General features: G+C 42.3%; 4 protein-coding genes across 11 annotated transcripts; 2 read left to right on the plus strand and 2 right to left on the minus strand.

Moving 5' to 3' along the window:
• Nucleotides 1–9,785: 9,785 nt before the first annotated feature.
• LOC128260228 (general transcription factor IIH subunit 2) lies at nucleotides 9,786–11,371 on the minus strand. The gene is given in 4 exon segments (XM_052993043.1): nucleotides 9,786–10,764; nucleotides 10,822–10,892; nucleotides 10,894–11,164; nucleotides 11,221–11,371. Coding segments are annotated over 4 exon segments (1,305 nt in total). The 5' UTR covers nucleotides 11,286–11,371; the 3' UTR covers nucleotides 9,786–9,866.
• Nucleotides 11,372–11,817: 446 nt separating this feature from the next.
• On the plus strand, nucleotides 11,818–16,479 carry LOC128260223 (uncharacterized). 3 transcript variants are annotated; one of them, XM_052993033.1, is made up of 6 exons: nucleotides 11,818–12,022; nucleotides 12,404–12,689; nucleotides 12,751–13,176; nucleotides 13,241–14,166; nucleotides 14,233–15,505; nucleotides 15,568–16,479. In XM_052993033.1, the coding sequence occupies exons 2-6, from the start codon at nucleotides 12,632–12,634 to the stop codon at nucleotides 15,663–15,665; spliced, it is 2,781 nt and encodes a 926-aa protein (XP_052848993.1). In that variant the 5' UTR covers nucleotides 11,818–12,022; nucleotides 12,404–12,631; the 3' UTR covers nucleotides 15,666–16,479. The 3 variants fall into 3 exon arrangements, with proteins under 3 accessions (XP_052848993.1, XP_052848994.1, XP_052848992.1); XM_052993034.1 differs by having other exon boundaries at nucleotides 12,585–12,689; XM_052993032.1 differs by having other exon boundaries at nucleotides 11,819–12,022; nucleotides 12,606–12,689.
• Nucleotides 16,343–18,119, minus strand: LOC128260227 (tRNA (cytosine(72)-C(5))-methyltransferase NSUN6). 2 transcript variants are annotated; one of them, XM_052993041.1, is made up of 3 exons: nucleotides 17,983–18,119; nucleotides 17,831–17,926; nucleotides 16,343–17,734 (listed from the first exon to the last, which is right to left on the minus strand). In XM_052993041.1, exons 2-3 carry the CDS (start codon nucleotides 17,894–17,896, stop codon nucleotides 16,493–16,495), a joined length of 1,308 nt encoding a protein of 435 aa, XP_052849001.1. In that variant the 5' UTR covers nucleotides 17,897–17,926; nucleotides 17,983–18,119; the 3' UTR covers nucleotides 16,343–16,492. The 2 variants fall into 2 exon arrangements, with proteins under 2 accessions (XP_052849001.1, XP_052849002.1); XM_052993042.1 differs by lacking the exon at nucleotides 17,983–18,119 and having other exon boundaries at nucleotides 17,827–17,935.
• On the plus strand, nucleotides 18,026–21,717 carry LOC128260232 (ADP-ribosylation factor 1). Of its 5 annotated transcripts, none has more exons than XM_052993055.1 (5): nucleotides 18,026–18,152; nucleotides 20,057–20,368; nucleotides 20,437–20,546; nucleotides 20,739–20,864; nucleotides 20,986–21,717. In XM_052993055.1, the coding sequence occupies exons 2-5, from the start codon at nucleotides 20,221–20,223 to the stop codon at nucleotides 21,148–21,150; spliced, it is 549 nt and encodes a 182-aa protein (XP_052849015.1). In that variant the 5' UTR covers nucleotides 18,026–18,152; nucleotides 20,057–20,220; the 3' UTR covers nucleotides 21,151–21,717. The 5 variants fall into 5 exon arrangements, with proteins under 5 accessions (XP_052849015.1, XP_052849012.1, XP_052849011.1 ...); XM_052993052.1 differs by having other exon boundaries at nucleotides 18,143–18,283; XM_052993051.1 differs by lacking the exon at nucleotides 18,026–18,152 and adding an exon at nucleotides 18,605–18,761.
• The last annotated feature ends 18 nt before the right edge of the window (nucleotides 21,718–21,735 follow it).

Genomic DNA, 21,735 nt, shown 5'->3' on the forward strand with positions numbered 1-21,735 from the left:
TTAGAATGCAGGGCATTGCACGTGCGTGGCAATGATCGCGATCGCCTGCCAACTGACCTTGACCTAGTTGGGCGGCCCTCCTCTCTCTCTCCCCAAAACCCCCTTCCCGAAAGACCAAAACTGTTCTGGAAACACTTGCCAGCAGCTGTGTTCGAGAGCTCAGCTGTGGCGGACTCGCGATAGAGAAACAGTCTTTTCGGATTTAAAAAACAACTTCTCACACGCAGCTCGGTTATTTTCCATACCTCGACTTGGACTAAGCGGCTCTTTGGCCGAGTGCGAATCGCCGATCAAAACAAATATATCAAGCCGGAGCTGGCTTTTGCCTCTGGGCCTCGCGGCCCCTCATTTCAAATTCCAAGTAGCGGCCAGAGCCCCATGACCAATGTCTTGTCAAAAACTTCTTGAGTGCAATGGCTGGGCCCAAAAACAGACGAGACCGGCTCCCAAAGGGGCGGAGGGAGTAGCTGTGGGCCGGTCAAACTCGAAAAACAAATCACGCACCCGCGAACATCTCAAAATCTCGTTTGGTAGTCCATAGTCCAACAGTAGTAGGCCTAATTATCTGCAACGTGAATCTCCAGCGAGCCATGGACACGAATCTCGAAGCTACGATTACATGTGTGCCAATGCAAGTCGCTGGGTGGGCGGCAATATGTTAGCACCGAAATCCCAACGTCTCTATTTAATGTGTCATTAGCAGCCATCCACTCTTTTCAGTTCTCAGCGAGACATTTTGACGTCAGATTGTCGTTTTGTGACGACACCTCGGCCTGATAAATGGTCGCCAGAGATGGAGTAATTGATCGCTAATTTGATCCGATTGCCTGCAAATATTTGAACAATCCATTGGCTGTGGATAAACAATTTCACACCTTTGCCAGACGTCTTTGGCTGTGTCGAGCCATCGTTACAGCAAAGGCACCATTACCTGTCCGTGTCTGCTATGGAGCAGCAGCAGCTGTCAGCCGATATCGTTGGGATTGTGGAAAGCCCAGTCGGTTTATGATCCGCACAATATATTTGCTCTTTAATTTATGACCCCTCAACTGGGGTCTAGTTTTTACGGTCTCGCCCCGATTGCGTTCAGCCGTTAGAACGCCCTTGCCGGTCGACATGTCCCTCCGTCAATAACACTTCTTCGAAGTCACTTGTTGACTCGATAATTGAAAACTCTATAAACACTTCCTTTGGCACTTCTTACTATTAATGACCTAAAATTAGTCGAAAGTATTGTAAATACCGTCTCGATTTTATACTATATTTCCTTTTTGCTAGATGGGATCAAAGCATGTTTATAGCGTTTCCCAGACGAACCATAAAAAATTAGTCAAATTGTATAATCCCGTGAGTTTACGTTATCTTTCACCGGTCGACAGACGTTGGCATATTAACCGCTCGAGAATTTCGAGGCAAGAAGAGGCACTCATGCTTAGTGCAAAGTCGGCCTCTGCCGTGTCGGCGGTACCATATAATTTTTTCATTCGCCTAATATCTGATGCAATTAAAGTAGGCCCCATCCATTTGGCAAGACCCGCGATAAGAGATAGCTGCACTCAAATAAGCAATTCCCATGTTGTATTTTTGCCACTTGGCCGCAACTCGTGAGTTCACCCGATAACTAGAAAGGGAGAGAGTGTTGCCCAGGTTTTGTGGTTCTATCTTCAACACTATCTGACAATGTTATTAATTCCTAAGACCGTGAATCAGCGGAAACTATTAACACTTTGAAGTGGCAAGATGATGGGGCTCATCATTCCTTTAACAACATTAATTGCAATAAAACTTTTGGGCTCACAGGCTGATTTAAAACTTATCGATGCACCAATAAACAATCAACAATAAGCCTACATTTGTTTGATCGTCCTTTTAGGCGAATAATTTTTAGTATAGAACATTTTTAGACTTTTCCAAGTCGGGGAAGTTCTGCTCGCGCTGTTGATATACACATCTCTTATTATTAAGATTACACTCCCAGCTGTTCGGCTGTTCACAGCCCCAAGGCAGATCTTAATTACTCTGAAGTCAGTGAACTTGTTGAATTATTTGGTTGTTCAAAAAGTTTCAATGCACCTGGGGAAGAACATTTTGCATACTATTTTAACTAATTTTCATTAGCTGACGAGCGGCGCAGTGGGGAAACCTACCTGCCTATAACAATGGATTCTGTTTTAATGCGGCTTGTTGAGTGCTCAGTGTTGCTTGCAAATTGTTTGTGACTTTGAAGCACCGCGTGCGGCTGCCTTTTTAGTTGGGCTTTAGCTTGGGACGGGGTGTTTTCTTGACTTGGCATTCGCAGAGCCAGTTGCAATTGAAAAGTATAGAAAGCAGGTGCGTTATGAAGCAATTCAAATCTAAATCAGAGGCTAAAACATTTTCTAAGGTGAATCACAACCGAACAGAAACCCCAATCCTCCACAGATTAATAAATCAAATGATCGTTATAACCACCAGCGATTGCAGCGTAAGCGTACTGATACGGCTCTTTTAAATTTATAGACTTGCCTTGGGCGTACTTTAAAATCATTTAAGGTAATACATGGCAAGTTCCATGAAAACAGCTAAGATTGCCTGTAAATATTTTTGTTTGAAATCTGATTTCGTGGACAATAACGAATCACTCCTAGTCTTGACCAGATTATTTTATCAGCTCCATTAATCACTTATATTTGCAGTACGGTTGCCATGTGTCGTTTAACGTCTTAACTTTCATCGAGTAGTCGGAGTGTGCATTGGTATTAAGCGATACAAGGGGCACCGTAAATCATAAATTCGAAATAGATTCCCAAGTTAAGCCCAATTCAAGAGCAGAGCATCATTGCCAATGCTTCACTAATCCACTTTTAGAGTGAAGTCATTGTTAACAACCTTGACTAAATCCAGACAGCAATTAAGTTAACAGCCCCTACATAAATACAAAACAAATTATTTGCTTTTTACTTCCGGAATCTAAGCAAAGCGAAATAAAAACATGAAAAAATATGTTTTTTTGAAAACCGTCGATACGAATACTCTTTTAAAACCCATCTACATTTATAGTTAATGTTTTATTAAAATAAAAAAAGTTTAGCAAAACATTTTTATACAGGTTTTTCGAATATTTTTTTTTTATTTGATAAAACCACTTTAAGAGTTAATTGAGAATTAATCAGACAAGTGAAAAATATGGTTTCTGCTAATATAATTTTTTAGCTTCGCAAAGCTTCTCGTGAAAAATATATGACCCATAATACAGTTATTACAATGATGTCATTTATGGAGTCCATGCGCGGAATACAAACACAAAAAGAAAGTCCCAGTGGTAATACAAATTAAGAATAACGGAAAATGGGGCAACGTTGAGTACTCTTCAAAACCGGAATTACCGTAGTTTGAACAAAACTTTCTGCGTTTCAGGTTCAATAGGTATGTATATAACTTTTGCGTGCTGTGAAGCAGTGCAGATCGAGATTACGGCAATCGAACGTCAAACAACACTTTATTCGAAGTACTTTCGTAAATCATTCGCGCCTTTATTTTATACTTTATGCCTGTGATCAGATCAAGGGACAGAAAACACTAATTAATTCAACTCTCTTCCCGCGCCCTTCACGCGAACTTTATTAAGCTAAATGCGCGACAAGACGGAGCAAACTGCGCTTGAACACCTGAACCGCACATCGTGTTAGCAGGAGAAGCAAGGGGAATTCTGATAAAACGAAGAGTTGATGATCGGTAGAGAACGGAAGGGGAAGAAACGCTGAAAGACACACATAGTATATTCCTATTTGAGTGACTGAGCAACAGACTTTGAATAGAGTTATGGGGCAGGCTTGTACTTAAAAAAACTTTAAAAAATCAATGCAATTATTTTTCATTTATTTATTTCGACTAGTAGAAGTTTGTATACCGTGGCCAAAATAATCATAAAATAGTCTTTTTCAGCACTACAGAAATAGATTTTCAAGCTTGGTACTTGCTTTATTTTAAGTTTAAGAAATCATTTCACTTCATTTGTTATTGGCCCGTGCCTTCCATTTAACAAAACAAGTTTTGTCTTAAGAAAGAAACAGACTGAGTAGTTAGATTAAATAGGGAGGCGAAACTACACAGTCTGTCACAGCATCATTTCATTGTTCTAGTGGGAAGATTATCTCTATAAAATTTCTATGGCTATATAAGAAAATAATGATAAAGACATTTAAAAATGTAACTATTTTGTCTTTTTAATGCCAAATTTCAATTTAAAATTAAAAAATGTTTGCTTCAAATAAAATATTTTTCGTATAGTTAAGTTAACTATTATATTTTTTATTTTCTAATAGCGTATGTAAAGTGTCATCTCTAGCTACGAAGAATAAATTGCAGTATTACAAAAAAAAACAAGAAGAAACGCTATGGATAATAATAATGGTTCGATTTGGAAAATGTTTGACCGAATACCCATATAAACCCTAACACCTAGATTCTAACATATCCCAAAGTGACTTGACAGATATTCGCGATTTGTGGGCGTTATGCGCTGCGTAGGTATAACTATAATCTGCATGGTACATCGCTTATCTCTCGCTCTTAAAGATTCCGAGATCTCAACGTCTATATGACTTTTGGTCCTGATCATGAATATTATAATTCATATGGTGAGAAAAGTTTATTCTATCTGTTATTTAATTTTTAAAGAATAAAATGTACCCTTTACTCTATTTAATTGCAACTAAAACCCATATTTTTTACATAGAACAACTTTATACACGAGTGTTAATGCCCAATAACTGGCAAACAGGTTACTTAGATAACTTAGATGTGGCTATATATTAGTATATGTACATACATATATGTAAGGGGTTTTCTCGTGCATCGCAAGTTCCCAAGTCTATGAAAACAGATACCATCAACGAAGTCTTATTTAATGCAATTGAATACGGTTAAAAAACTGCCCACGCTTCGAAGACCGTTCCATTCGCATTCGCCTATTTTGATACCCTTGCAGAGGGTATTATAATTTCAGTAAGAAGTTTGCAACGCAGTGAAGGAGACATCTCCAACCCTATAAAGTATATATATTCTTGATCAGGATCACTAGCAGAGTCGATCTAGCCATGTCCGTCTGTCCGTCCGTTTCTAAATATTTCAGAATTACGGTTTAAATTTCATCAAAATCGAACGACTATATCATATAGCTCCCATAGAAATAATAAAAATATATAAAATAACTATCTAATAATTGATAAATGCAAATCATCATAGCTTCAATGTTTTTCAAAATATACGCAAGTAAATCATAATTTTAATGTTTTCAAAAGTATTTAATTCTTGCAATAGCTGCGAGGGTATATGAACTTCGGCTTGTCGAAGTTTGTTTCCTTTCTTGTTCAAATTAGCAATTAAACATTTATAAATAAAAGTTAAGCAAACTTTTTGAAGTTATTATTTCATTATTGCGTTTACAAGTAGGTGAAAAAACAGTATTTACCGACATTAATCGCTTATTTTTTTTTTGTTAATTTTTCTTTTTTTATATAATTAATTGTGTGTGTGTTGTGGGTAAGCGCTCCAAATTGGGGTAGGAAAATAGGATTATCATTTTCATTTAAATTGGCCGGAAGTCATTTGCGTCTGGTGTTGTTTTTGAGAAATTAAAGAGGAATTCTTGTTGTTGCTTTGACAGTCGCATATAATATATAACTAGAATGATGAATTTATATTTTTTTAACAAATTATTGCGGCTGTATAAAAGGCTTAATCCGGCAGAACGTTAATTTATACAGCTTTATAGAAAGTTATTTTAATTTATCTGAAAATTTGCTAATAAACGCTCCACGCCCTTTTCAGCAGTCGTCTTATTTGTTTAGCAATATTTAAAATTAAACCATAACGATATGGGCTCGATGTGAGCAAGAGGGGCACATCCCACCAAAATAAACACAATGCTAATTGGACTTTCCTGCCTCACGTTTTATATGTTTACATCTGGTGCTTTTAATTCCGTTTTAGCGTTCAAAGCTCCCAATGCCTCATTATTCATCACTTCAATTTATTGTCTCTGAAGTCGTCTTTCAGAAATCATATTTTAATCAGTGATGGCAGTTTACAACCCATTCCAAATACTTCAAGATAATGCAAATCACTCTGCCAGCGGCAAGCAATGGTTGTCTTCAATGGGGAGTATATTTAGGGTGACTTCCCGGTAGGACAGGCAATGAGAAATAACTTAACAAGTGATTAGCTGCAGATAACTTTTCAGCATCAAAGTCTGCTTACCACCCATCCCATTTAAATTCTTTTTTTCACGAAAAAGCCTTGCCTTACTTTATAAGCTATCTTCGCATAAATTATTATAACGCCTCACTTTCGGTTAGTTATTCCCGGACAGCTTTAAATAAGCAAGCAATTTTCCCAACAATGGTGAAATTTTGTAATCCTTCATTTGGCCCAACGCAATTGAACTTTAGCAACTGCGGATTACCGTACAGACAAACGTAAGTATATAATTATGAGTGATATTTGTTATCTGATTCATTCCACTTTCACATATAGCACTGGTTTACAAATTTAAATTGGAAAAGAATATTTCAGAAAGCAAACCTTGAGTTTATGATTTTATGCTAAAAACCCAAGAATCACCGAACTCTCTAGCTTAAAAAATCCTTTTTGTCTTTTTAATTTTCTGTCTTCAAAATAAAGCGATGCAAATATTTTCGGTATTTGTACGTGTATTTTTATACTCTTGAAAAAAAATGTTTACTTATCTATTCTTTACTTTTTTAAAATTTTTTATTGGGTATAGTAGTGGTTTAATAACGGAAAACGGGGACATATAGCTGCCATAGCATCGATCATATAATTGAGCTTAAAACATCACAGCTTTAATGTCTTTAAACATATACGCATATAATTCGCAATAGCTGCAAGGGCTTGCCGAAGTTTGCTCCCTTTCTTGTTTAAAGGGGTCTTCTCTCAGTTTCAAAAAATCGTTTTTTTTTTATTATTTTAATTTAAAATCCTGCAAAAAGGATTTTGATGAGATAAATTTTTTCGCCTTTTCCTGGTAACCGTAAGGTACGAATTTCAATCAAGTTATACAACCGCTATTTACCTTTAAAAGCGTTTTCCCGAAAGAACTAGTCAGATTTTTATAATTTTTTTTCCAATTGTTCACAAAAAATTAATATAGGTAAAAAACGTTATTTATACACTAAATTTGTAAGCCAGTGTATTTATCAGAAGCGATATGTGATCGTAAATTCTCGCTTTTTGTGTGGGGTGCAATGCGGAAATGTCTTTATATTGCTCGAACGTTTAGGTTAGTACGAATAAATGAATATAAGCTGGCATGATGCTGGGCTAGTCTGTAATTAACGAGACAGACTAAACTGTCTGACTGTCGTTTGACTGCGATTTGCGTTCTAAATAAACTTCTACGGACTAATGTTATACAGTACGGTTGCAGAAGCCAAAAATAATTGTATGATCGCGTCTTCCAAAACAGAATACTTTTCTGAAAGAAAAGAAATACTGTAACAGACATGGCCAAATACGCTAGACAATTGAAAAAGTGTATATACCCTTGCAGCTATTGCAAAAATTAAACATACATTTCCCTTCAATTATTACAGCGTTTCTATAAAATTAAAAGCGTTTTTCTGTATTATTAAAATATTACTATATTTATAAAAATACAAAAAAAATATTAAAAAATAAATAAGTTGAATTTTGGTTGTAATTTTTTTTTGTAATCCTCCGGTTCTTCCATCCTCCGATAATCCTTTGATTTTAATCAAAGCAGCAATTCTTAATAAAAAAAAAATTAAACAACAGCAAAGCTTTAATTTTTTTTCAAATTGTTCCTATGGAAGTCGTTCGATCCTAGAGTCGTTCGACTTATTTACTGCTTGCGATAGAAAGACAACTTTTTAGAAAATTGCATGCTTTAAAACTGAGAGAAAAGTTTAAATGGAAACGGAAAGACTGACATGGCTAAATCGACTCTCCTTGTGATGCTGTTCAGGAACAAAATATACGGGGCCTTTACTGCGTGGCAAACTTCTGATTAAAATTATATTAACTTTTTGCAAAAGGTTTAAAAAAAGAAGCAACCTTCGGCCAGCCAACGTGTTTATACCCTTGCAGCTTATGCAGAAATTCTCTAAACTCTGTAAAGTGCCTAAAAACCATTTTTTCAATGCATTTTTCAATCTTTCCTACGGCAGCTATATGGTATAGTTGCCCTAATTGTATAAAATTAATATTGTAAAATAGAAATCCATCAATAGAGACGGATATTTATAGATATAGATTATGAAGTATATTTGCATAAAATTTAAAACAACGAAGTTTTAATATTTTCCGAAGCTTATATGAAATAGTTGTCTTTTCAATAAAAATACTTTTAGAACTTTCATCCAAATAGCTTTACCTGGCTAGTTGCACAGAATCAGACAGACGGAAATATATAGATACACTTTCATGGTGATGCTGATTAAGAATATGTATCTATACATTATAAATGTCCCTTCTCCGCGTTGCAATTTTTTGAAGGAAATTATTATTTAATTATGTATCATTTAATATTTTGTATCTCTGGACATCAGGCATAACAAGAAGCTACAACTTTAGTCTACCGACCATGAGATATCCGTAACTAGCTTATCAATTTAAAATAAATATAACGCAAACAAAAAATCGGCTTAGAAGCCAATGGCTCGATTAGGAAAATTTTATATCAGTCGATAGATATAGAACCAATAAACATAAACAACTTTAATAAAATTAAAAGCGTAATTAAAATTTTAAACCATTAGTATGTTTAAAAGAATAAAACAAAAACGTAAATAGAGAAGATTAATTTGTTTTTGTTCGTTATTCTTTTGTAATATTCCGATTGTGTCCATGGAAGCGATATGCTACGTCGGCCGATTTTAGTGACATTAAAATCATAATTGTAAGCTAAACATAATTGTAAACTATTTAACCAAACACTATACCAATTAAAAAACACCAGCTATAATTTTTTTAAATTTATTTTTTTGATTGTTCTATGAGAGCTTTACGGGTCGTTCCGACTTATATAATACCTACAAAAGAAATACAACTTTTGCGTTGAAACGGAAGGATTGCAATCAGACGGACATGGCTAAATCGACTCTCCAGTGATGCTGATGAAGAATATACATATATACTTTATTGGGTCGAAAATGTCTCCTTCACTGCGTTGCAAGCTTCTGGTTGAAATTATAATACCCTCTGTAGGGGTATACAAATATAGCTAGTTTTAATGCCATCATGAAACAGTATAACTCCTCACTTAAATGTTTAACATGTAATAAACTAATCGATAGCTGTCGCGGTTTAGATGGGCTCAAACTAGTTCAACACTAGTTTGAAGCAGACTCATTGATCTTTATAAATTCTTTATGGGTGTCATAGAACAGTACCTCTACTCCACAACAGTCCTCCTCAATACCGAAGTGATCTCTCGGGGCTGGCTCTGTAAAATTCACACAACAACGCGGATTTAACTTTATTCCAGCCAGTCGTGGCAGCAAGAACACCTGTGGATGCCGAAAGCTTTGGGATCGAACCGAAACGAAACCCAACCGAATGCGGCAAACGCTGACAATGAACTCAAGCGGGCTCTAGACAAAAGTCCGCCAAGTTGGCATGGAAAGGCACGGAGAACCAGCGAACAAGCAATTTGCTATTAAAATGAGAGGGGTTGACTGCGGCAACACAACGGCCATAATAATGCCACGCTCACCTTCACAATTATTAAGCATAACACCAGATCTTAATTGATACAACTCACGAACACCGGTACGAATTGAACTGTATTGGTTTTTGCCTGAGTGCGTAGTTAGAGTTTTGGAAATCTATCTACGGAAAGTCAGTTACATGCCAAACTGGCCGCGTTGCTTGGAGGTTCCCGGGTGTGCATCCTCCTGATCGGACTTGGCGCTCTGCTGGTAGACCAGGCCATCCACGCCCGGAATGGTGTTGCATCCGACACAGGCGTGTAGGGTCTCGTGGATGAAAATGTCGCAGTCGACGCAGAAGAACTGCTTGCAGAACCCGCACCTGAAGACAACCTTGTCGGCGACCTGCCCAAGGGCTTTAGCGCAGGCGTAGCACTCCTTGACACCGCCGCCAAGGTCGGTCGAGGAAGCCGGCATCGCATCGAATGGCAGTTCCTCGAAGTTGGGAACCGGAAACAGGTGGTGGTATGATCGGGCAAGGTGCGGCGCCGATACCAGGGTCAGGCCGCAGGACTGGCACTCCACGGGCAGCTCGCAGTACTTGCTGTTGCACTGTGGACAGTGGTGACCAGTGGTGCACAGTTCACTGGGCTCCTCAAGGTTCTCTATGTGACACATGCACATGGAAAGCGGCGCGTCCTTGCCCTCCACTTCGCTCTTGGTGTGCGGGAAGCCCATGCGAATGAGGGAGTTGTGCTGCGTCTTGGCGGCAGGCGGCGGATCCACCTGGGACATCAGCTGGTCCCGGAAATGGGCGTCATCCAGAACAGCCCCGAAGGTGCCCATAGTCTGCTGGGTAAGGTAGCGAGCCACGTGAATTTCCGCCGACAGGGAAATGACCGAGCACCGTATGCCTTCCTTTTTCAGCTCGTCTATGGTGATGTTAATGTCGACAGGATCGCAGGTAGTGAGCGAGCCCATTATTATGACGATCTCGCGAGAGGCATGCGTTGGCACCACCTTCAGTGTTTTCAGGGCTAGATCCAGTCCGTTCTGTAGCGAGGGCTCGCTGGTCAGAGACACGTTCGCCAGGCTTAAAAATAAAAGAATATGATGGATGTCGGGAATCATGTAATTTACCAGAACCTACCTTTCTAGCGCCTTGAGGTGGACGCGCGAGGTACCGGTGAGCTCGGTCACCTTCTCAGCCCGCTTCGCCTTTTAACGCTATGATTCCCAGCTGGCTGATTGGGTTTTGGTCGAAGAACTCCTCAATGAACAGCTCCAGCAACTTGACGGTGCAGCGCAATCTCGTGGGCTTCAGATCCGGAACGCTCATGGATTCGGAGCAGTCCAGCACGAGAAACAGGTGACGCATCATTCCCAGGCGGTTCTGCTTGGTCTTTTGCGCCTGCCGCTGGCGCTTGGCCTTCTGGATGATCTCCGCAATGGCCCCATCCAGCAAGCCGTCGTCGTCATCCTTTATTGCTTCCCTGAAAAAGACCGAAAGTGATAGAAAGTTGGGGCTGATATCTCTCGCACTCCTCACCATGTCTTTTCGTAGCCCGTTTCCCAGCGGTATTCCTTCTGGTCCTCCTGCTCGTCGTCGGCCATGCTTGCAGTCTTGTGCCACAACTAGCAAACAAATTAAACAAATAAAACAAACGCACCGAAATGTGCCGGCAAATGAAACAGTGTGTACACACCGCACCAAGAATAATACAATGCGCTGGGTTGCCACACTGAGTGGGGACTGAGCATTGCCCACCAATAAATAATTTTTACAACTTCAACTAATAATAAGAATTTAAAATTAATAATTTAAAAATAAGAATTTAAAATATTATCATTTGTATTATTACACAGCGCACAAAGATACCACATCGTTGAAAAATTTCACCACACTACGTGATTGGCTTACCAAGTGCACCGCTTCGCGGGCGAACGGAAAAGAGCGCTACACTCGTTGTCTGGGCATTTAGAGCATCGGACGTGCAGGAAAGCACAAATTTAAATAAAATATATTTGATATAAGAAATTAAATTTAATAATTGCACAAGTAAAATTAACTTTACATTTTTCGCACCATTGCACTCTTCATTAAATTTCGCAAAGTGCACTTACAACACAGAAGCGCATACAAAGGTCTGTCTATCCGGAACAAAATCATCAGTGGACATTTTTCGTTTAGCCGAACCAATTCTGTATTTGGCATTCAGAGTTCGCGCGTACAATTGTGAACAGCAGCGGTGCTGCGCGTGTTGAAAATCGGGAATCAGTTAAATTAAAAATACCATTACCGTTAAAAAACTGTATTTAGTTTTATTTTGCAAACGAAATTGTTTATGAAGGTGTGTACTGAAGTGAAGCAGCCAAACCGTTGTTATGACTATTGTGGGAAAGCCGTGTTCCTTGTATGAAAGATTTTAGCGGGCAACATGAAATTGTATAGGTTATTTGAAGTATAATTTATCATTATGATTATTGTATGCTAAAGGGTAGGATCCATCCGCCTTGTTAGTTTTCTTTTGTATTAAATCAGTTTTTATCAAAAAGTTTTAAACTAAATATCTTAAAAATTTTGCAAAAAATAAACGTGTACAAAATTTGTGATTTATTACAAGCTTCATCTAATTACTTTGTATTTTTTTTTTGGCGCTTAACTGGTTTAACAATGTTATGCAGTGTTATTTTTTGTTGCTCAAAGCGCCGCTTCATTTTGCCCATTGCAGATGTGTGGATGGTCAAACCCACCATACCGGGCACACACCGCAGACAGGGACAAGTTGCGTTGCCACCCGGTCCAAGTTTACGCAAACACACCACGGCACTGTACTTTTTCTTCGCCTGTTGGGTGGATTGAAAGCCAAGCAATAATAAAAAAATTGAACAATACTTGCATTACAAGTAAAGTATTTTAAATGTATTTCACAGAGGCTTGGGCGCTGGGGTCGTGAATAATGTTGGCACAGGAGATCGCACCCACGGAAATTGGCAAACACGCAAACATTATCAGAGGTGAGTGGCCGAGGAAGATTGGCAAACTGTGCAAATGTTCAACTTTATCTGTGCCCTGCAGCTGCCCAGGAGGAATTGGCAAACATGGACGTTCTCGTGTGCGGACGATGCCTGAGGGCCTACCACTTCGTGGAAGAGTTTCAGGGCCACAAAGAGGATGCCTGTGAGAAAGAGAACGCGAACCTGAAGGAGTCGCTTGACACTAAACCCACCATCTGGGCGTTCACTCTGTGGAAGGCTACGCAGCTGCACACGCGCAAGGACACCAACTCGGGGAGCTCATGGGCCCTGTACCAGCACTGGGTGAAGCTAGAAGACAGCGTCCGGGAGCCTTGGATCGTGGCTGGAAAGACCATACAGTCCTTCGGCAAGATTGCCCATGGACAGCTTCAGGACATGCCGGTGCGCATTACCAAGACGGTTGTGAATCCGAACAATAACAATACGTCCAACAGCAACAACAATACGAGCGTCTCCCCTACCAGAAGTAATTAAAAAAAAAACAGAAAAAATGTAAAATTAGTTATTAAACTTTGCACTTATATTGCCAGAATCCCCGGCCGGTAAGCTTCCCACCTTGGCCAATCAGCTGAAAGACACGGAAAACGAGAGACCCAAGTCCAAGCCAGGCACGCCAACGCTTCCCTCAGTGGCCGCCGCCGGAACAGTCAAGCCCAACAACCGCATAGCCGTTCGGATCGATGCCAAAACAGAGCAGCGCACCGAAGAACCAGTGGAAAAAATAGTGGCCAAGCGGTTCAACCCGCGCAGAAAAACCCACGAGTATTTGGTAAAGTGGGTAGACCGCTCGCACCATGAAAACACCTGGGAGGTGATGGCCAATCTCGAGCGAGTTCCCTACTTCCTGCAGATGTTTGAGAAACAATTGGCGCGACAGAAGCTCACAAGAGAGAAGGGCCTGGACGCACTAAAACGCATGCAGCCGACCGGGTCGTCCTCGAAGACGGATACTGTTGCCCCACTTAGTCCGGTCCCGGCGCCTTCACAAGTATCGCCATCTTCTCGACCCTCACGCACTTCCAAAACCAAGGCCATGGACTCGTTTAAACAGTGGGTCAATGAGACTGGCGGCGGGGATGGTTCTTCCTCGCCCTCCTCGGCTAACGAGGATGAATCTGCTACGGAGCAAGAATGGCCACCATCGTCGGGTCCGGTCAAACGCAAGCTTAACCACACAGACTCCAGTCTCGAGGGGAGCGGGCTGAACGACTCTATGGACCTTGAGGACCTCGAAGAGGACCTGCCGTCGCACACCGTAAAGCGTCTAAAAAACGGAGGAAGCTCCGTGCAGTTGAATAAGCCACGGGTTCAGCCCACGGAAAAGCAGCAGACTAAAATCAATGGCAACTCCACCGTGTCCGTAACGGAGCAGAAGATGGGTGAGATTATTTACACGGAGGACAGCACCAGCTCGGGGATGTTTCGCAAACCCGAAATGCCGAACACTTTGCACCTGGTAAATAGTGAAAATTGCACTTCTTTGCAGCGTTAATTTACTTGCTATCTTCATACTCCATTTCAGAAAAAAGAGAAACCAGAGTGTCCCGTTCGGTATCTCGCGCGCTCTGAGATGTCCAGCAGCGCGAGAGGTGTCTTTCGGGTTGAAAGTTCTGAAGCACCTTCTCCCGTTTCGCCTGCCGCCGCGCCACCACAGAAGGTCAGTTCCGCGCCCATTGGTGCAGGCGTAGCCAAGCGACTGCCCGTGGCCCGACCTGCACACTCTGGCGCCAACTCCCCCATCACCGTGGGTCAACGACAACAGGTGCTGCGCACCCCCGGTCAGGGCCCCACAACAACAGCAATTCAGCGTCGACCTGCGATGGGCGGCACACCACTGGCGCGGCAGAACCAGCAACAGACGCCCGGCCGGGCTCACCCGGGCGGTCGAGTCCTAGCACGCGCTGGTGTCGGAACGCCGCAGCAACGCCAACTTGCGCCGTCTTCGCAGGGCGGTAAGGTAGTGACGCCAGAGCAGAAGATTTTGCAACTTTCGAAATCGGGTGATTTGAAAGTTACGCGCAAAGTGGTCACCCGGGAAGAGCTTATGGCCCAGCGCGCTACTCAAGCCCGGCAGCAGCGACACGTGCAGGCTCAACAACAGTCATCCCAGATGCAGAAAATGATTCCTGGCCGGCAAAGGATAGCTCCAAAGCCGACGCTCCAACCAACCCCCCTGCAAATAGAGTTAGAGGAGGAAGTGCAGCAGCACCAGGCTCAGTTGTGTCCGATCACCGGCAAGCTTATCGGCCAGGAGGAAACCCAGTTGCAAATGGAGCAGGAGCAGCAGCAGGAACAACAGCGCGAGCAGTTGGAGGCCGCGGCACAGGCGCTTCTGGGCAGCGATCAACAAGTTCTTACCAACGAGGACGGCTCTGCTTTGTTGGTTCGGGGCGAGGACGGCACTGTCTACCAGGTGGCGGGAAAAAATGCGGAGGGTCAAACCATACTTGTTACCCAGGGTCCGGATGGAGAGCAGCAGTTCGCTTACGTGGCTGCCGCCGAGGGAGAAGACCAGGATGTTCTCTCTCTTGACCACGCAGTGGCCGAGGCCGTTCAAGCAGGAGAGCAGGTTGAGGCGCATGGAGTCGCAGCAGCTTCGGCGGATGGCGAGCAGATTCTGGTGTCTATGACAGAGGAAGAACTGGCGCAACATCAGGTGCTTCAACAAGCAGAAGCATCGGCCGCAGGCACCGGAACACCGCCCACGGCCCAGATCCATATCACGACTTCCGATAGCGATGGCACGGAAGCCCAGATCCCGGCCGAGGTGGTTCAGGCAGATTTGCCTTCACCGGGTAAGTTGTGATGATAGACGTTTTAAAATTGAGTCTATAAATATCGTATTTTTTCTGATTAGGAGGTACTCGTCGCGTCGTTTTATTGCTACAGGATGGCACCTTCATGATGACTGAGATGCACGAAGAACAGTTCAAGACGCTCAACATCCCGACGTAAAATCATGTTAATAGTCTTCAAACATAGATTTAGGCGTAGACCATAAGCCGATAATATTGAAAAGACCTGTCGTTGCTAGGTTTCTCCCACCTTCAGTTCCGTTAAGCCCTAGCCATTCCCACACTGTACACCACAGGGGCCGCGACTGCCAGTGGTTTTAAGACTATTATATTTTAAAAGCATGCCGGGAATTGTAGATTACAAGCTGTTCCTTTGGCCAAACTTAATATTGCGTCAGGAAAGGCTGCAAAGGACGACAAAATAAATTATGCGAATACATAAACTATAACATTATTTTATCGCGGGAAGGCTTTATCTCCGCCTATACAAAAACATTTGAGGTATGTCCATATATTGCGCAATCAATAGTTTTGGTTGTTTTCGATCATTTTGTTTACCCCCATCAAAGATTACGAAAAACAATGGACTGCCTTTTAATTTACAACTCTTAGAAATTAAAGACAAGACTTTAGTAACTTTATGTCGTAGAATTTGTATCCCAAAATCTGCAAATTCTGAATTAAAATACAAAAGCAGGCTTAGATGTAAGTAAACTTACGATAGATACCAATTGTAAATTATTTAAGTAATTTTAACCTAGAAAACTAAAACAGATCAGCTCGTTAATACATTACGAACGTATAAAATCTCGGACTCTTTGAATGCTAATGTAAACGTAGAATTTGTCATTTTTGTTTTATTACTTCAGCAACCGAAGCTCAATCCGTATTTCCGCTAATTAGCTTAAATAAAGAGCAACAAGAAAGAAAAACTACGAAATAAGGAGCACAATAAACAAAACATTTCAGTGAAATTTTATGAATTCATCAATCTTTCTGAAACTTGGCAATGAAGAATCCCACCGTGTCTGCACTAGCACCGCTAGGTCCAAAGCGCTGCAACAGCCTCGACTTGTTTGCATCCAAATCGGGAAGCTGGAATCCTGGACCGCCCCAGCGGGGCGTGGCATCCAACAGGTGTAAATTGGGAAACTTTCTCAGCGCCCAGGCCACTATGCACTCGCACTCCGCCTCGGTGACGGTGCACGTGCTGTATACGAGAATGCCTCCGGGGCGCAGGAGCTGCACTGCCTGCCCAAAAAGCCGACGCTGAATGTTGGGATAGGATTGCAGAACTTTGACCTGCTTTACGCTGCACGACAGCAGTGGTCGGTTGCCCAGGCCACTGCAGGGGGCGTCCAGCAGGATGCGGTCGAAGCTGGCGCTGGGAAAGGGAGGACCAGTGACTGTTTCATTGTGAGCAGCGGCCACTGCCTTAGTGGAATCAAACACATGAGCCGTAATGCTCTTGTAGTGCTCCAATTTGGGGAGCATGCTGCGCACGCGACTTTTGGAGTTGTCCAGAGCCACCACGGACCCTTGGTCGCCCATTAGCTCGGCTATGTGGCTCGTCTTGTTTCCGGGGGCAGCGCACATGTCCAGGACGCGTTCGCCGGGCTGCGGAGCGAGGACGCGCACGCACACAATGGAGGGTAGGTTCTGAAGCAATGCGTCTTTGTTGCTCAGATCTCCCAGCGAGGGCACTCCGCTGACGTTGGACTGCATTTCCACGGCAACTCCAGTAGCTGGTTCGTGGGAGTCGTTGAACAACTGGTATCGCTGCATCAATACCTTGCCCGTGCCCAGGAAGATCTTCTCGGGACTTTCATAGCGGGTTACCGAACCGCGCTTGCATTTTCCACTTAGATCGGCGTAAACGCTGACCGATTCCTGGAGCTGAGTGTTGGATTCCATGGCGAGGACGCCGGGGGCGTATATGTGAGCACCTCGCAGCAGGGCGGCTCCGCAACTGGTGTCTACTATGATCTCCTTGAGCGAGGGATCGGCAGAGGCCTCTGGCAACTGTGTGACTAGAGGTTCAATGCACAACATCTCGGGCAGGTTCGGCAACCCATAAATCTTTGGAGATTTCTGGCCGTAGCGAGCCTCGAGTTTATGCTCCAACTTCTCACGGAAGGCTTCAACGGAAGTGCGGTGAATGTTGACCCGGTACGTGGTGACTTTTGGTGTCAGGCACAGCCATTCCAGCAGTGGAGCAAGTGCAGCCGTCTTGACAAATGAGGGAATCAACAGTTTAACATATTTGAATGCCAGTGTTGGCTAACAAGTTAACCGATGTGCGCACCTTTTGAGTGCCTTACCTACATTCACTTTCAGGATCTCGCCCTCCAGCAGGGGACTACCCAAAAACGGAGATTTCGGATAAAACATAAGTACAGTGGATCTGAATGTCTTTTAAGCCTGTTAAAATCACCTGGTTAGTAAACGTTATCGATTTCGATTTGGTGTAGGAATACTTTTCGATTATTTCAAAGCGATGGGAACTCTGCCGGAGGTGGTGGAGAGGAGACGTGGCAGCATTTCCCCGTGTTTTCACCACGACACTGTACACTATTGCCATTCCTCTCTAGCACATGGCCCGACGAGCACTGCGCTGCGCTCATCTCTATCGGCAACGTTTTGGTTGGTGAGTTTGCAGTTTTTCAACGGCAAGTGTATTCTCGGTCGAGTTTTATTTTGCTCTGTGATTTTAGACATTTCCAAGCTGAAGTTTTTAAATTTCCGCTCCAATACGAGTGCATTTGATTCAAGTAGTTGGTGCGTATTTGTTTTCAGTCGAAATCAGAGGTTGTATGAAAATGAAGTAATACCATTGCTGTATTTAAGAACTTCCGCAAATGTTCAGGATGTCGGTGTGTTCGTATTGGTGTGGGTTATAGACTACTGACGCAGCGATTGCAGCTGTGGGGAGTAGTGGAAGTAATAGTATTGGAAGGCGGTCGAATTTATCGTTGGCCCTTTGTTTATTGCATTTGAGGATTAGGAAGAAGTGGATATCCCTTTACAACAACAATAACTAATGTGCCTGAAATTGGACATAATAAATATATTGTAGCTGAGCATTTCTCGAGTTCGGTCCACTTAAAACAGTGCCTTGTGTTCATCGCCTATCGACGAGTATGCTATCGATAAATTTCTTCCCATTATCTTTCTCTTCGCAATTCGGTGTGTGGTGTGTTTGGCAGCAGAGAAAATTCAATCAAAGAAAAATCCACGAAAGAAGCCTGATTAAGCGGTAAATAAACGTGTAATGCGATCCTAAACAAATCACATTATAGTTGATCGATTTTCCTGGAATTCGGAACGAGAAGTTGTTCTTTTCGAGAAAACAAGGGACGGCGCCGTCGCATTTCACCAACCTAGAAGAAAAAAGCGTACGTCACACACACAGACGCATTTAACCACGTATAAGGTTCAAATTTGCCCGATCCGAATCAAAAAAGGGCTTTATCGAGAAGGTAGCGTACCTGGCCAGGCTTGAAGAGTGGTCATCATAGCAGTGTGACGTCGTCGACTTGTGCTCCGTTTGGAGCTTGAATAAGAGGCATCGGGCAGGGCTTGCCGCAGTTGGCAACCCTGGCTCCTGCGTGTGTGTGTGTGTGTGTGTGTGAGCTGATTGTCGGTGTGTTAGTGGGTTCGCCCCGCTTCCCACAGCTTAAAATTAAAAGCTGCTACGTGTAGTTTTCGATTTCGGTTTCTTCCAGCCCAACTATCGTCAGCTGGCTGGCATTAACATCTTCTCCAGAGCGTAGGGCGTTTTTATTTGCGCATTATCGGGGATGGCACCAAAACCTCTCGAGATTTTAGTAAACTTTTAGATGGGTTTTAAAGCTACTTCAAAGTTGTAAATATTACCGTATGTTTCGTTGGCAACGCTTTGATTTTTGTGTGTGCGGGGGCTAAACGGGCATACATCCTGGGTTCCACGATTAAAACAATTGGTTTGCATATTCCAGGCTGCTAGATGGCAGCGATGACTCACCGAAGAGTTTGGAAATCACCCCCTCCGCCCCACTAACTTTGCTAAAAACTGCACATTACCTGGCCACAGGCCTTATCATTTACACACATTTCAAACCGCACGTTTCTTGAAAACGCTGGGTAAAGTGTGAAAGTGGTGGTAGAAGTTGGGAGGGAGGCCACAGAGCACCGTCATCGTTCTCTACTACAAATCGATATCTTATCAGCGGCAACCGCCAGAGAGCCACACAACTGAGTTTCTATACATCCTTCTTTTAGCGTTATTAATAAGTGAGCAATTAATTATATAAACAACTTTCTTGGGACTGACACACTTCCAAAAAAAACAGCTTTATTTAAAAAAAACGAAGCGAAATTTTGTTAGCGATTCGCTTAGCCTCTTCCGGTTTATTGTTATGACTCAACACGTCAAAGCGATCGGGTAAAACAAAGCCGTAAACAACATCACAGAACCATTGCTTCCACCGTCGTGCAGGCCGGTCCGAAATCTTCTGGCTTGCCACAAATAATTTCCGAAAATAATTCTCGGTTCGATCGGTCTCTTTGCAGATTCCTCCAGTTTAAGCACACAAGTCCGCAGTTTGCATATTCTGATCGGTATTGCAACTCGGATTTGAACTTGTCATAATTCCAGCCAGCAAGCAGCGAGAAGACCAACCAGAGACCCAACTTCCTACGACTAATTCAGAGCATCAGAAAGACAAACAGCAGTCATGGGAAATGTGTTCGCGAACCTGTTTAAAGGCCTCTTCGGCAAAAAGGAAATGAGAATATTGATGGTCGGTTTGGATGCCGCTGGTAAAACCACAATTCTGTACAAACTCAAACTAGGCGAAATTGTTACAACGATACCTACCATTGGTGAGTTTCTAGAGCCCCTTTTAAATGCCTCTTTTCCGTGTCTAATATTTTCCTATTGTTTTTCATAGGTTTCAATGTGGAGACTGTAGAATACAAGAATATTAGCTTTACGGTGTGGGATGTGGGCGGCCAAGATAAAATTCGTCCCCTGTGGAGGCACTACTTCCAGAATACACAAGTAAGTGTGATTTCAACTGAAACCCAGATTCCAGGCGATCCTAGATGATGTTAACAACTTGTAATGAATCATGCTGTGATTATTCAAAGTTTATTTTGTTTCAAGACGGGACTGATGTTTTATTAGAGATCCTTGAGTTTGTCGACCCGAGGGACCGCCATTTCAGTAATTTTGGCATCTGGTTTCTTTCAGGGTCTTATCTTCGTCGTAGACAGCAACGACAGAGAGCGTATCGGGGAGGCGAGAGAGGAGTTGATGCGCATGCTGGCGGAGGACGAGCTGAGGGATGCTGTTTTACTAATATTCGCCAACAAACAGGTACGTTCCGTCATAAGTATGACCTTTATTGGCATTTGCTCTTGGTTAAATTTTTTAATTGGAGTTGCCCTTAAATTGTAATACTGCTAATGCACAGCACTTTTCTATTAAATAATTGTAGGATCTGCCAAATGCAATGAACGCGGCCGAAATCACCGACAAGCTCGGCTTGCACTCACTCAGAAATCGCAACTGGTACATCCAGGCGACGTGTGCAACCAGTGGCGATGGGCTCTACGAGGGACTCGACTGGCTGTCTAACCAATTGAAGAACGCTAATCGCTAATTAAACATACTACAACTAAAGCAACAATATGAATAAAACTAACTCTGATTTCAAACAAGCCGAAGCAGTAAACCAGCATCAAAACCACAAGCGGCTCAAGAACATCAAACAGAAGGTAACCGGTGGAAATCGACATCAGAAGGAATTATCACAAAAAACAGCAGCGGCAAAAACACCAACAACAAGAGCAGCAGATCTTCGCATTATCTAATGGGCTCCACCTGGCCGTATTTCCAAACAAGAAACTGAATTGTTTATTGAATTGCAAAAACATAACCTTTCAAGCAGCATATAAAAAACGCTATAATTTAATTTAAATTCTTATACATAATTATTGGATGTTTAAAAGCAAAAAACGAGTAAAAGAAAACCCCAACCAATCACAAGAGAAAGGAAAACTATAGTATATGGTAAAAATGTCTTTTTTAAGTTATTTTTGTCCTCTCCCTCCCCCTCATCAATATATATTTCTTATTAATTTTATAAATATAAAAGTAATAATAATGAGAAAAAACTGTAATTGTAATTGCTCTTTAAAAATACAACAAAAACCATTTTAATTTTTAACTCTTTCGTTTCTTGTCG

This window comes from Drosophila gunungcola, assembly GCF_025200985.1.
Source record: "Drosophila gunungcola strain Sukarami chromosome 3L unlocalized genomic scaffold, Dgunungcola_SK_2 000031F, whole genome shotgun sequence".
Lineage (NCBI taxonomy): Eukaryota > Metazoa > Arthropoda > Insecta > Diptera > Drosophilidae > Drosophila > Drosophila gunungcola.